At 43.9% G+C, this 12589-nt stretch overlaps 1 protein-coding gene across 2 annotated transcripts in view; it reads right to left on the bottom strand.

Moving 5' to 3' along the window:
• WAPL (WAPL cohesin release factor) overlaps positions 1-11664 on the bottom strand; it is a 74329-nt gene extending 62665 nt beyond the window's left edge. Inside the window, exons 1-2 of one of the 2 annotated variants that reach the window (XM_065670829.1) lie at positions 11460-11664; positions 7656-8179 (exon numbers count right to left, since the gene is read on the bottom strand). In XM_065670829.1, the coding sequence (XP_065526901.1) occupies positions 7656-8157 (502 nt within the window). In that variant the 5' untranslated portion in view covers positions 8158-8179; positions 11460-11664. The remainder of the gene's footprint in view (positions 1-7655; positions 8180-11459) is intronic. The other variant, XM_065670828.1, reaches the window with a different exon arrangement.
• Between the last annotated feature and the right edge of the window lie 925 nt (positions 11665-12589).

Below are 12589 nucleotides of genomic sequence, written 5' to 3'. Positions count from 1 at the left end.
TGTCTCTTAGCAGATGTTTTAAGTGGCATCTTCTTTTGCAGAATTCCCCAGAAAACACAGAAGTGGTAAAATTTAATTTGCTGTCATCACATAACTATTTTCCTCAAGAATAGTTTGCTTTTTCTTGTTTCCTTTCCAGCATCTGGAACATCAAAATACTAAGGAAATTTATATGAAAAGTCTGAATTTATTATTTATTAAGACTATGTGTATAAAGCAAGTTCTCAATCACATTATCACAGAATCACAGAATCCCAAGGGTTGGAAGGGACCTCAAAAGATCATCTAGTCCAACCCCCCTGCAAGAGCAGGGTAACCTACAGTACATCACACAGGAACTTGTCCAGGCGGGCCTTGAATATCTCCAGTGTAGGAGACTCCACAACCCCCCTGGGCAACCTGTTCCAGTGCTCTGTCACTCTTACAGTAAAGAAGTTCTTCCTGATGTTAATGTGGAACTTCCTATGTTCCAGTTTACACCCATTGCCCCTTGTCCTATCACTGGATATCACTGAAAAAAGCCTAGCTCCATCATCCTGACACCTACCCTTCACATATTTGTAAACATTGATGAGGTCACCCCTCAGTCTCCTCTTTTGCAAGCTAAAGAGACCCAGCTCCCTCAGCCTCTCCTCATAAGGGAGATGTTCCACTCCCTTAATCATCTTTGTGGCTCTGCGCTGGACTCCTTCAAGCAATTCCCTGTCCTTCTTGAACAGAGGGGCCCAGAACTGGACGCAATATTCCAGATGCGGCCTCACCAAGGCTGAGTAGAGGGGGAGGAGAACCTCTCTTGACCTACTAACCACACCCTTTCTAATGCACCCTAAGATGCCATTTGCCTTCTTGGCCACAAGAGCACATTGCTGGCTCATGGTCATCCTCCTATCCACCAGGACCCCCAGGTCCCTTTCCCCTTCGCTACTTTCCAGCAGGTCACCCCCCAACCTGTACTGGTACATGGGGTTGTTCTTCCCCAGATGCAAGACTCTACACTTGCCCTTGTTAAATTTCATCTCCTTTCATTTTCGTTAGTGTAGCTATTCTTCTAAACATACAGCTTGTGAGGCAAAAGGCACCTTTTCTTCTCTCAAATCACCCAGATGCAGCAGTTTGGTAACACAGTGTTCAGTGTCTCTGATAAACCATTATTTTCATTCTGAAAACCTAACAGATTTTCATGTTTCAGAACAGGACATTTTTTTGTGGCTCCACCCTGTGAAAGGCTGAGCCCTAACCACCACTGTAGTACTAGCTACCATGACCACCATCAATTTTTATCAATTTAAAGCCCTGTAACTCCCTTTTTTGTTTTCCCATGCAAGTATTTTTGTCCCAGTTGCACCTATAGTCTTACAGCTTAGCTTTAACAGGTGGAATAATCACAGAACCGTAGAATGGTTAGGGTTGGAAAGGAACTTAAGATCACCAATTTCCAACCCCCCTGCCATGGGCAGGGACACCTCACACCAAACATCACCCAAGGCTCTGTCCAACCTGGCCTTGAACACTGCCAGGGATGGAGCATTCACAACTTCCCTGGGCAGCCCATTCCAGTGCCTCACCACCCTCACAGTAAGAGCTTCTTCCTTATATCCAATCTAAACTTCCCCTGTTTAAGTTTTAACCCATTACCCCTTGTCCTATCACTACAGTCCCTGATGAAGTGTCCATCCCCAGCATCCCTACAGGCCCCCTTCAGATACTGGAAGGCTGATAGGAGGTCTCCAGGCTGAACAGCCCCAACTTCCTCAGCCTATCTTCATACGGGAGGTGCTCCAGTCCCCTGATCATCCTCGTGGCCCTCCTCTGGACTTGTTCCAACAGTTCCATGTCCTTTTTATGTTGAGGACACCAGAACTGCACACAATACTCCAGGTGAGGTCTCCTGAGAGCAGAGTAGAGGGGCAGGATCACCTCCTTCGACCTGCTGGTCACGCTCCTTTTGATGCGGCCCAGGATACAGCTGGCTTTCTGGGCTGCGAGCACACACTGAAGCCAGGTCATGTTCATTTCCTCATCGACCAACACCCCTAAGTCATCCCTCACATGGCCGCTCTACATCACTTCTTATCTCAACCTGTAGCTGCATCTGGAATAACTGTCATTCCTCCTCTCTTCTTTCTAATCTTGCTTAAAACTCTTCTACAACATTCTGAAAACCTCATTTGTTTTCCTTCTGGTGAGTATATACATGACAGGCACAAAGAATTTTTTCTTAACTGCCTAACATCTGTATGTTTACATTCGTAACACTATGAATTATAACGTGACTCCACAGACACCGATACTATGCAAAACGCCAGCATACCACACAGCATGTTATCAATGCCCGCACCCAACTTGCATGCAAAGTCCACAACTCAATCAAACAAAAGATAAACTGCCATTTTAGTAAACAGTGCTAAAACCCCTTCCTATGGAAAGGAAACTATTTTTTGTCTTCCAAGAAAGAATTAAACTTTGAAGAACTGTACACCACCACACGCAAGATTACTTGGTTGGAAATCTAAAACTAAAACGATCCCGAAGAGACAAGAAATTGTAAAACATCAAATCCAACAGTCAGAAGAGATGCCACAATTTGCAGTATGAGAGTTGTCACAGCTAATTAGCTGTACTATGCCGTCACCTCTGGTAGCAAGTCTGATGAAACAGACACATTCTTCCTCACTGGTAGCTCTTTTGCTCAGAACAGAAGAAAGCCAATCCAGGAAGTTAATTATTTTCCCCTTGCAGGGAAAACAAGAAAAAGTGTCATGGGCAAAACAAGGGGCTGGCAGGTGCCAAAAAAGCTTGTTTTCACCAACTTTTGTAACATGAGCCCTCATAAAAAAAAATATTAAAGCATATTATAACATAGCATCACTAATAACTGTTAAAACAAACGTATCCTTGGGCTAGGTCAGTCTGAATTCAGACACTGCTCAAGTTTGTTGAAACCCTTTACTGAACATAGCAGCAGTTTTTTAGAAGAAAATATGAGCTAAGTTTGAAATTGAAAACCATTTCCCATACAGTTACTAGTATCTCAGCAGTTTGAACCTGAAATGGCTTCCTCACCAACTGTCTTCTGCTTTCCTGCATGCTTTGGCCTGCTTACGAGGCACACTGAACAGTGTTTGGTTTTCTTCTACAAGCAACAACCAACTATTTTGAACGAAAAGTTACTTCAGCTTTTGAAGCATGAAAGAAATTAAAAGGTCGAAACTTAAACCTTTTAAAAACTGTTCATTGTACAAGTCCATAAAAAAATTATTTTAAAAGTATGGATTCTGAAAGAAGGTACTGAGTCCATCACAGTTCTTTGGGAAAGCAGAGTTACAGACTGAGGGGAAAAGAGTTCCATGTACCCTGTCCACGCATATACACAGCATGCATTTCCCTGTCATTAGGAAAAAACATGCTGCAGAAATTGGAAGATTCCTTGCTAAATACTTGGGTCTTTTTCCTGTACTGCTATTTTAGCAAAGCAGCATGAAAACGGAAATTTAAATGGAATTTCAGATTTCTGAATTCAAGTAAAAAAAAAAAAAAAGAAACCACCACCAAGCCTGCAAAGTATCAGAGTAATACCAAGGCGAAAGAGAACTAGTATCACGTTAGTTTGAACTTGAGCTGTTCATACAGCAAGAAAATTCTCTGTGTAATGGCAGAAAGAGTATCTTAAAAAGGGGGAAACATAACAGAAACAACTGAAGAAGAAAGGACTTACCCCCCCTACCTATATACCCAGCATAACTACTGCCTTCTAAAACCTCCTAACACTGAAATTCTATGGGCATACATATTTTCTGGCAGACCTTTCCACTTCTCTGCTATAAGTTCCTTAATGCTTTGAGTCAGATAGAGCACAGCTGCGGGTCTTTTTAATTATGGTTGCTGTCAGCTGTCTCCTAAGACAGCCAAATGCTCAGACTTCATTTAGTTTCCCAACTTCGTGTCCCATTTTTTGGACAGTAAATGCCAAAACTGAAATTCTTCCTCAAGAGGTAAGTAAATTGCACTCAACAACTCTGCCGTACAGAATAAGCTTAACAGTTTGAAACAACCAAAAAAAATCATGACCCACCGAGGCTTTCGAGCATTCCAAGTAAGTGTTGCTCTGTGGGTTTTCACTTTATCCTACTGTAAGACTCCCTCATGAAAAAACCCCACCTACTAAGCTGATATATTTTTGCTTGGTAGGAATTACCAGTATAATGTTTTTCCAATAACACAACTTACATTCTAGCTACCAAGTCCTCCAACCTTAACAAAAGTGACCTAAGCAACTATTAACACTGAATACTCTTTTGCTATTACTAATTTACCTGAATTGCTACTATCTGTACATTATTTGTTACGTACAGGATTACCCGTGAATATTCTTTGGAGAGTACTAAGTCTTGATCAAGTAACATTAGGATAAGATTATGAGAAGCTTTCCACATTAAGAGCTTCTCAAAGCCTTTAAAATGAGATTCAGCGCTAGCTGAAGGCTATTTAAAAACAAAACAGAACAAAAAAACAACAAACCGGTAAGTCCAACCATTTTAAATAAAACGGTACAGATCCTCAACTGTATTATCTAGTTGCACAAACATTAAAACAAACAAACACACTGACTGTTTTTTAATACCAAACATCAGTTAAAATTAACTGACACTGCACCACCACCACCTTTATTTTAATGTCTGAAGAAATGGACACTGAGGCAGGACGATACATCTGGAGCAGCAGTAGCAGGTTAAAGTGCAGCTCCCCGCTTACCAAAGCCATGTCAAATCAGAGTTTCTGCCTTGTTCTAATTGTTAACCTTATTTCACATATGTTAACACTTAAGATACAACAATGGCACATGCTATCAGGAGACCTTAAATCATGCACTGTCTAGTCAGTATCAGGACAAGGACTAACAAGCTGCACTTTAAACAAGTTAATGAACACTTTCATGAACATTACTACCAATATAGCCTAGTTTCCTACACCTAGAGATAATACTGGCATATGTGGGTTAAGGTTAAGCTCACATTGCAGTCTCTTTCACACTGGGAATATTAACACTGTTCTATTTGCTTGCCCTTCCCCCTGTTCACACACACCCTCCACACACACACACCCCCCCCCCGCCCTTTCTTTCCCCTTCAGGAATAGTAGAGCCTGCTGAACAGATCTGGTTGAACCTAGTAGAGTGTAAGAGTCACCAGGAAGAAGAAAATTATTGTCGAGAGGGTGAGGACATGTAGACAGTAAAAGTACATACACCATACCTTAGAAGACCACACAACAACAAACATTTTTATTGCTGTTTAGTTTTAACTCCGCCAAGTTCCCTCTTCCCCCATACATTCACCCCCAATCACTAAAACTAACTCTCCAGTTTTGGAAGATAGCCTCATGCCACCAAACTTTTTAACTTGACTGTCAATCCAGCAAAGAAGACTCTGAAGTATGTACATCTATGCTGCCTAATTATGCAACTGCCTCTAATTGCTCAATGTTCTGAGTGACATCCTCAGAGACAATTTTATTTATTTTGGATCAATCCACACACAAACATAATAGCTGCTTAAGCCATCCAAGTTTCATTTAGAATAACTGTCCAAAATAAAAAGCTATAGTCTTGGTTCCCTCACCCTTATTTAAAGGCCCTCCTAGGATATTTTGCAAAGATTCATACTCAGTTGAATTTCATTTCTGAAGAAAGCTATGAAATGGACTTTAACCTTTATCTGACTGGGTGTAAACAGAATCTAATAGATTCTGAAAGAATAATTTAATCAGATCAAGAACCACCTTATCATTCCCTGCTTCTGGATGAACTGCAGTCAGTAACCACACCAGCAAAGCATGCAAGAACAGAATTCCTTCAATAAACTGTTGGTTAAGTTATCTCCCCCTCTGCATTCAGACCACCACTATGCTCAAACAGCCCCTGATGGACCTCCCCACCTATCCTTACTTTTAGAGCTGTATATATTTATGATATACATAGTATTGCCTCACAAGGAGTTCTAGAATTTCAGCAAGCACCAAATTAAAATATTTGTCCGTGCTACACACTGTTATTTTATTATTTTCTACACTAAAGGAACCAGGAAGCACCAATGAAACTGCTGACATCCGTTCCTCTTGGCCTTTCAAGCACTATGAATGTTCAGCACTCTATTACATTTTCTTCCCACTGCTCTCTCATATTCTTTTCCAACCTGAAAAATACTGTTCTAACAAAGCTTTTCTACATAGAATCCATTTCACTATAAAACCTGCTTTGCTACAAACTCTCATTAACAACGCAGGAAACGTGCAACTATTCTTCACCTTGTAATTGTTGGAGGGTGAATCTATTCAATCTCTTATGAAAATTATATTCAAACTTAGGAAAACATAAATTGTATTTCCAGACTGAAGGTGTGAAGGTGGATCATACTTACAGATAGATAAACTACAGAAAAACCTGAAAATGAGAAATATTTCAGCAGCAAAAACAGGAGTAAAATTGAAAGACAACTACATGTCCCACCATTGTGTCTGTCAAACTACAGTTCAAGTCAACACTTTTTTTGGTTTTCATGTGTTACATCACTAATAAAATTACTTTGCAAATAACTGAGCTATGCATACCTTCCACTATTCAGTATCTTCTTGTCCACGGTATTACAACTAAACAGGTAGACTCGAATTTCTCATCCTAAGGTTAACTGTATCTGAGAATTCAGTTACATATTCTGTCATTAAAGTTGACTATGATAATCCAGAGCAAGTCAGTAGGTGTCATATTCATCAAGGTTCATCTAATGTCATCTTCTTCCCAATTTAGAAGCTGTGGTTTAATTAGCCCATTATGTAAAAACATGAGACCTAATAACATCTGATCTTGTCTAAGAATGTCTTGAACAAAATTACAGCAATATTCAGCTCCATGGGGTTTGTGATTTCCCTCTGAAAAGTATTAAGATACCTTACAAACACTTCAGAGCCTCAAAACAGCTCCTAGAAGAAGTTAGACAGAATTCCACTTCATGGGTCCAGAACTTCTTACATACACATTGATAGAGATGTGCCAATCTTAAAAAAAACCAAAACACCCCCCCTCAAAAAAACCAAACAGACATATATATATATATATACACACACACCTTTGTGCAACTGAGGTTCAGAAAAGTACTTTTTCCATCCAAATAATTAAGGCAAGTAGTAAGCTGTATCTGCACCTGCATGGTAGTAACCATGAACCTGCGCTAAATTAAAGCTTGCAACTTAAGAATTCTATTTTAAAGCACTCTGTTATTACCAACTCATCACTCTTCAAAACACTACATGTTAAAAAACCCAAACCAAACCATGAAGGCACTGAGCTCAGAACACATTTTTAGAAAATGAATATTATTCTGTTCAAGGTAGACTAACATAATACTTTGTATCTCAAGTACTGTATTTCAATTTGCAGACATAAGAATCAGAGTACCAAAGACCTGAAACCAACATGTAAAACACAAAATTCTTCCTGATTTAGTTAAACAGCATATTCTTGACAATTTCTTACAATTAAGAATTAACCACCCCACAGTTTTATTAGAACACTTAACCAACCCCTGAAAACACAAAGTCTAAATGTGGATTAGTAAAAACCAGACAATAGCATAACTCCATAGACAGCTGAGTAAACATACCCGAAGTTACAAGCTTAGCACTGCTGCCTTGGCATTCTCCATCTTCCATGTTTTTGCTTGTGCTCTTTTCTTTTAAGAGAGGAACAGTATTGCCAAAAGTTATGCACTTGCTGGATGCAACATTTTCTCCACTGTCTGGCTGATTAATTTTGCTGTTAGCTTCAAGTAGAGGAGTGAAGTCCTCAGACTGAGCAGCTTCACTGGGTTCCAGCTGAGAGGAGCTTTTAGCCTGTGACACATTCTTTGAAGAAACAGGAAGAGATTCTTCATCACTGTCAAAACCAAATGGATCCTCTGTTACCTCATCTTCAACTTTGGGTTTTTTAGGAACTTCGGAAATATCTGGTTTGACACTGGGTCTCTTCTGTCCTAATTTGGCCATGAAGGTGGTTTCTCCCCATTTTGTACTAAGGGTGGTCCGTTTGTTGGAAAACACTTCGTCAAACTTGGAACTGCCGTTTCCCCCTTTCCGGCTGTAGGTCTTTCCAAATCGGGATGTCATTTTGGCTCCTGTTTCATATTCTCTGTCAGAAAGGGAAGAAGAAACATAAACTCACCAACTTTTTAGGGCATATGAATGTACTTCCATCCTTTCGGGGCCCACGAGCACCAGGAATGTACATTTCACATGAATAACAGATACATCATCTGATTCTCTCTCTAGACCAACTCATTTACATGTGACTGTCACTATGTCAAAAGTTTCTGCAATACGTATATATCAAATTAACTCAAAATCCAGTTATTGTACATTTATAAAACAATGGCACAATGAAAAAAAAGAAAAAACTGCTAGAAATGCATTATTTTTTTATTGCTTTGCTCTGATTTTGTACATGGCACTGCCTTCATGAAACAACCAGCAGAAAACTAAGCAGTATTTTCACCACATCTGAACATGCAGCTCTCTGCTAGAGCCTAACCGCACAGTATGCCTTTAAAAGATTCTTTGTAGTTAAAAAAACTGTCAAATATTTCAAGTTGCTGTAAATATTTTAGATGTTATTTAATCACAAACAATTATGACCACACCAACTCATGTTCTTCTTGCACACAGCCATACGTACTAATCATATCATTTGGTAATATGATGTGGTTTATGCCATCGGCACAGCCATGGTAAAGACTGGTACATAGCAATCTCCCATGAATAAATCCAATTGATCAAGGGACAGCAACAAAGACGTTTCTCAATCCATTTCTAAGAACATGGAGGAATCCTCCTTGTGCAGACCAGCATAAACCACAATTGTTGACTGGTTGTTACAACTGTAGCCCAATTCACAGTTTGGTCTCTCAAAGGAATAAAGGTTAAATATGAACAGATTAAATAGGAACACATTTAAAAAGTTCCCTACATGTGCTCTATTCCTACTTTCGCTTAACTCAAGAAGACAAACCACTCTGTTTCTTTTTCCGCAAACCAAATACTCAGGCTACTGAACAAAAGTCAACATAAAATGAAAATGATCATATCTGTTTTGTAAACCAGCACTTTTTTTTTTTTTCCTGTTTGGCCTGAACATGAATAGGAAATTGGAATCCCTTACAGTCAGTCTGAATCTAATCAAGTCCATCTTTCCCTCTGAAACTATTCTCCATACTGGCAAAACATCTGTTAAAAAGAGGGCATTCATTTAAGATACAGAGCCAAGGAAACCCAACTCTTCAAATGTCAACTGCCTTCATATAAAGTATACGAAAAATAGCATTTAAAACCATGGTTAATAAACTTATCACTTGATCTATGTGTTAAAAACATCTGGTTTTACTATTATTATTCCCCAAAATATGTGGTATACTGTCTTCCATATTTTAGTTTTCTTCTCAACACTCACAGTTTCTCAACCTGAAGTGCCAGACCAGCTTCTGCCAAGACTGACAGACTGCTTTCCAGAAATGCCATTCTATCACTTTGTTCTGAAAAGACCATCTCACTTAATAATACTCTCCTTTATCAGAAGAGGCCAAGCTTCACTTATCATATGAGCTGAGAATTCATCAGGCCACCTATGCCTGCGCAAATTTTAAGTGAATTAAAAGTATCAAATTTGAACTTCAGAAGTTTACCAGGCAGATGGTACTGCAAGGCAGAAGAGATACAAGAGCCACTACTTTGGGAAGCACTTCTCCTCAGGAGGTTAGCAGATGGACCGTAAAGGCATGTGCTTATCTACTGACCACAAGTCTGCAAAACACCATTCTGCAGACTCCTTCTGGTTGCTCCCAGTAGGCCTCACCCTTTAACCCCATCTCCATCCTTTCTTCTCCAGTGTCACTGTGCTCCAAACCCATCACTGCTAAACTTTTTCTTCTTTGGCTCCCCTGTAACTAGCTCTAACTTCCTATTTTTCATGCAAGAGTGAAACTAAGACTTCCCTACATATTGTAGACAACAGCAAAACAAATCAAATTTACTAGTTTTATTTTGCCAGTGCTTGAAAATATTTCTAACAGGTATTTTATGCCAGAAATACCGGGGTTTAAGGCTATAGAAACTGAAGTGAAATACTTAACATCTCCATTCCTCTACAACTATCACAAAAAAAGCCTAAACACTTCGCTTGCCACACTGCCCTCCCCTACACCCTGACTCAACTGTTTCCAACTTATCCATTTCCAGCATTTGCAAATGGCAGATTTAGATTATGACTTGAGGCCTGCAGTTTTAATAAAGATTCCTGTGGTGAAGAGGACTTTGTTTTCAGATATTAGAGCTCCTCTCTTCACATTTTCCTACTTTTAAGTTTAATAATTAAGATTGTCTCATACAGAGTTCTGAATCAAAATGTCAAAACTCTAATAAATACTGTAAATTGTAAGAAATTATTGTAAAAAAAATATGTAAACAGGTTAAAAGATAAGTATCCAAAAAACTATAAATACACCGTGCTATAAACTCACATCTTAGATTGAGATTAAAGACAAGGAAACATGCAGGTGCCTCCTTGCATGAGAATAATCAACAGATCAGGATTTTGACATTTGACTTAAAATTCCCTCTTGCTTTTCACTCAGTGTGAAATAACAAACTCGACTAATTCCCTTCTCTTTCCACTCCCTGCCCCTCTCTCCTGTACTGTGCTGCAATACTTGGAGTAGCGCAAGAAACGTAAATACACGCCAACACTTTTTGCCGGCGCTAACTCAGCGGACCGGCTAAACATAAAAGACCCCGGCGATTCCCCAGAAAGCCCATCGGCCGTCCCTACTCGTCGCTCCTCGCTACACCGCTCCTCTTACATAACCAAAGTAAAGGAAAATAGGTTAAATGCACGCAGGCAGAAGCAGCTGATGAAATCCCACGGTGACAGTTTCTTTTCTTCCTCCCTCCCTCCCCCTGCGGCGGGGGGGAGAGGGTGCCAGCGGAACCGGGTCACCCCACCGTGCACGCCCGGCCATTTCTGATGTCATTTCCCTTCCTCCCTGGCTCCCTCTCCCCGCCACGAAAGAAAACCAACCCCCATTACACAAGTCCCCGGGCCGCGGGGCAGCCCTCGGTCCGGGGCAAACGGCACAGCCCGCCGGCATCCGCAGCTCTTGCAGGCCGCATCCTCCCCCTCCCTCCCGCGGGCCCCAGCCCGCACTTAACGCTAGGGCAAAGTCCCGCGACTACCGCAACGAAAACTTTCTGGAGGGCCGGGGACGGCCGCTGCTCCCCCCCGCACCCCGCCGCCACCGCCCCGGAAGCGGGACACCGGCCGGAGGCTCCTGCCCCCCGGGGTGCCTGGGCCTGCTCCGCGGCCCTCACAGGCCTCGGCCGCCGAGCGGGCGTCCCCCGGCCGCTGCTCGCCCGGCACCTACCTCGGCGTCGGTCGTGGCGGCAGGTGTGGGTGGGCGGGCGGGCAAGCGAGCGGTGGGTGCTGGGCGCTGGGCCTGCGCGTTCCGGGCGGCGCCGCGGATGTGGCTCTCGCCGCGGTTTCTGGCCGCCGATGTGCCGCCTGCGAAAGGCGCTCTCCGGCGGGACACCTCCGCCGGCTCCCCGGCGGCGGCGGCAGCCTCCCAGGGCGGCGCGGGCGTTAGGAGCCCCGGCGCCGCCTCCTCCGGCGCCTCTTCCTCCGCGCCGGGATTATCGCCGCTCTCGGGACGGGGCCCGGGACCATCTCTCCGCCATTTGCCCCGCTCCTTCCGTCACTGCGCGTCCCACGCCCGGCCGCCGCCCGCAGCCAATCGCGCCCCGCGTTACTCAACCGACAGCGCCGCCGCCGCGCATGCGCGCACTCCGCGCGCGGAGCTGACACCGCCCCCCCCCACGCGCGGAGGCTGCTGGGAGCTGTAGTTCGCCGCTTGGTGAGCGCCTGTCGGTGGGGGCCGCCCCTCCCACCACGGGACCCCGCGAAGCCCCGGGGAGGCGGCGGCAAGACCCGCGCCAGGCGCGGCCCCGCGCTGTGTTGGGCCTGCGAGGGCCCCGTCGCTCAGCAGAGGCCGGGGCGGGCTGGGATGTGGTAGCGCGGCCTGACGGGACCCGCGCGCTCTGCAAGGCGGCCGTCGCTCGGGAGCGCCCCCGGGAGCAAAGTGTCTCCTCGGCGGCTTCTGAAGGCGAGGGCAGCCCGGCCCCGGAGCCCGCACGGGTACAGGGGCGCCGCGCGGGGGCCGCGGTGTCCCGGGTAGCCCGGTGCAGGAAGCAGCTGGAGCGGGCAGAGCTGCGGCCAGAACGCTCCTGAGCAGCTTGGGAGCACGGCGCTCACCGCGCCAGCCCTGCGTGGACTCAACTAAAAGTTTGTTACACCGAGCAGCAGCGGGCAGCCTCACCCAGGGGAGTGGCGGCCCCTTCCTCTCACTGCAGCGCTTCATTGGTACTCACAGGGGTTGCACAGTCTCAAGCCTTTACATCCGCTCCAGGGAGGAAACGTGCTCTGCTCAGAAGTCCCATGAAACCCTCATAGTGTAGACGGTAAAAATAGTGGCTTTCACAAGCTGCTGCTTCCACAAGC

This window comes from Lathamus discolor, chromosome 3 (genome assembly GCF_037157495.1).
Source record: "Lathamus discolor isolate bLatDis1 chromosome 3, bLatDis1.hap1, whole genome shotgun sequence".
In the NCBI taxonomy this organism is placed as follows: Eukaryota; Metazoa; Chordata; class Aves; order Psittaciformes; family Psittacidae; genus Lathamus; species Lathamus discolor.
Note: the sequence above shows the minus strand (reverse complement) of the source record. Positions and strands in the feature narration are given on the sequence as shown.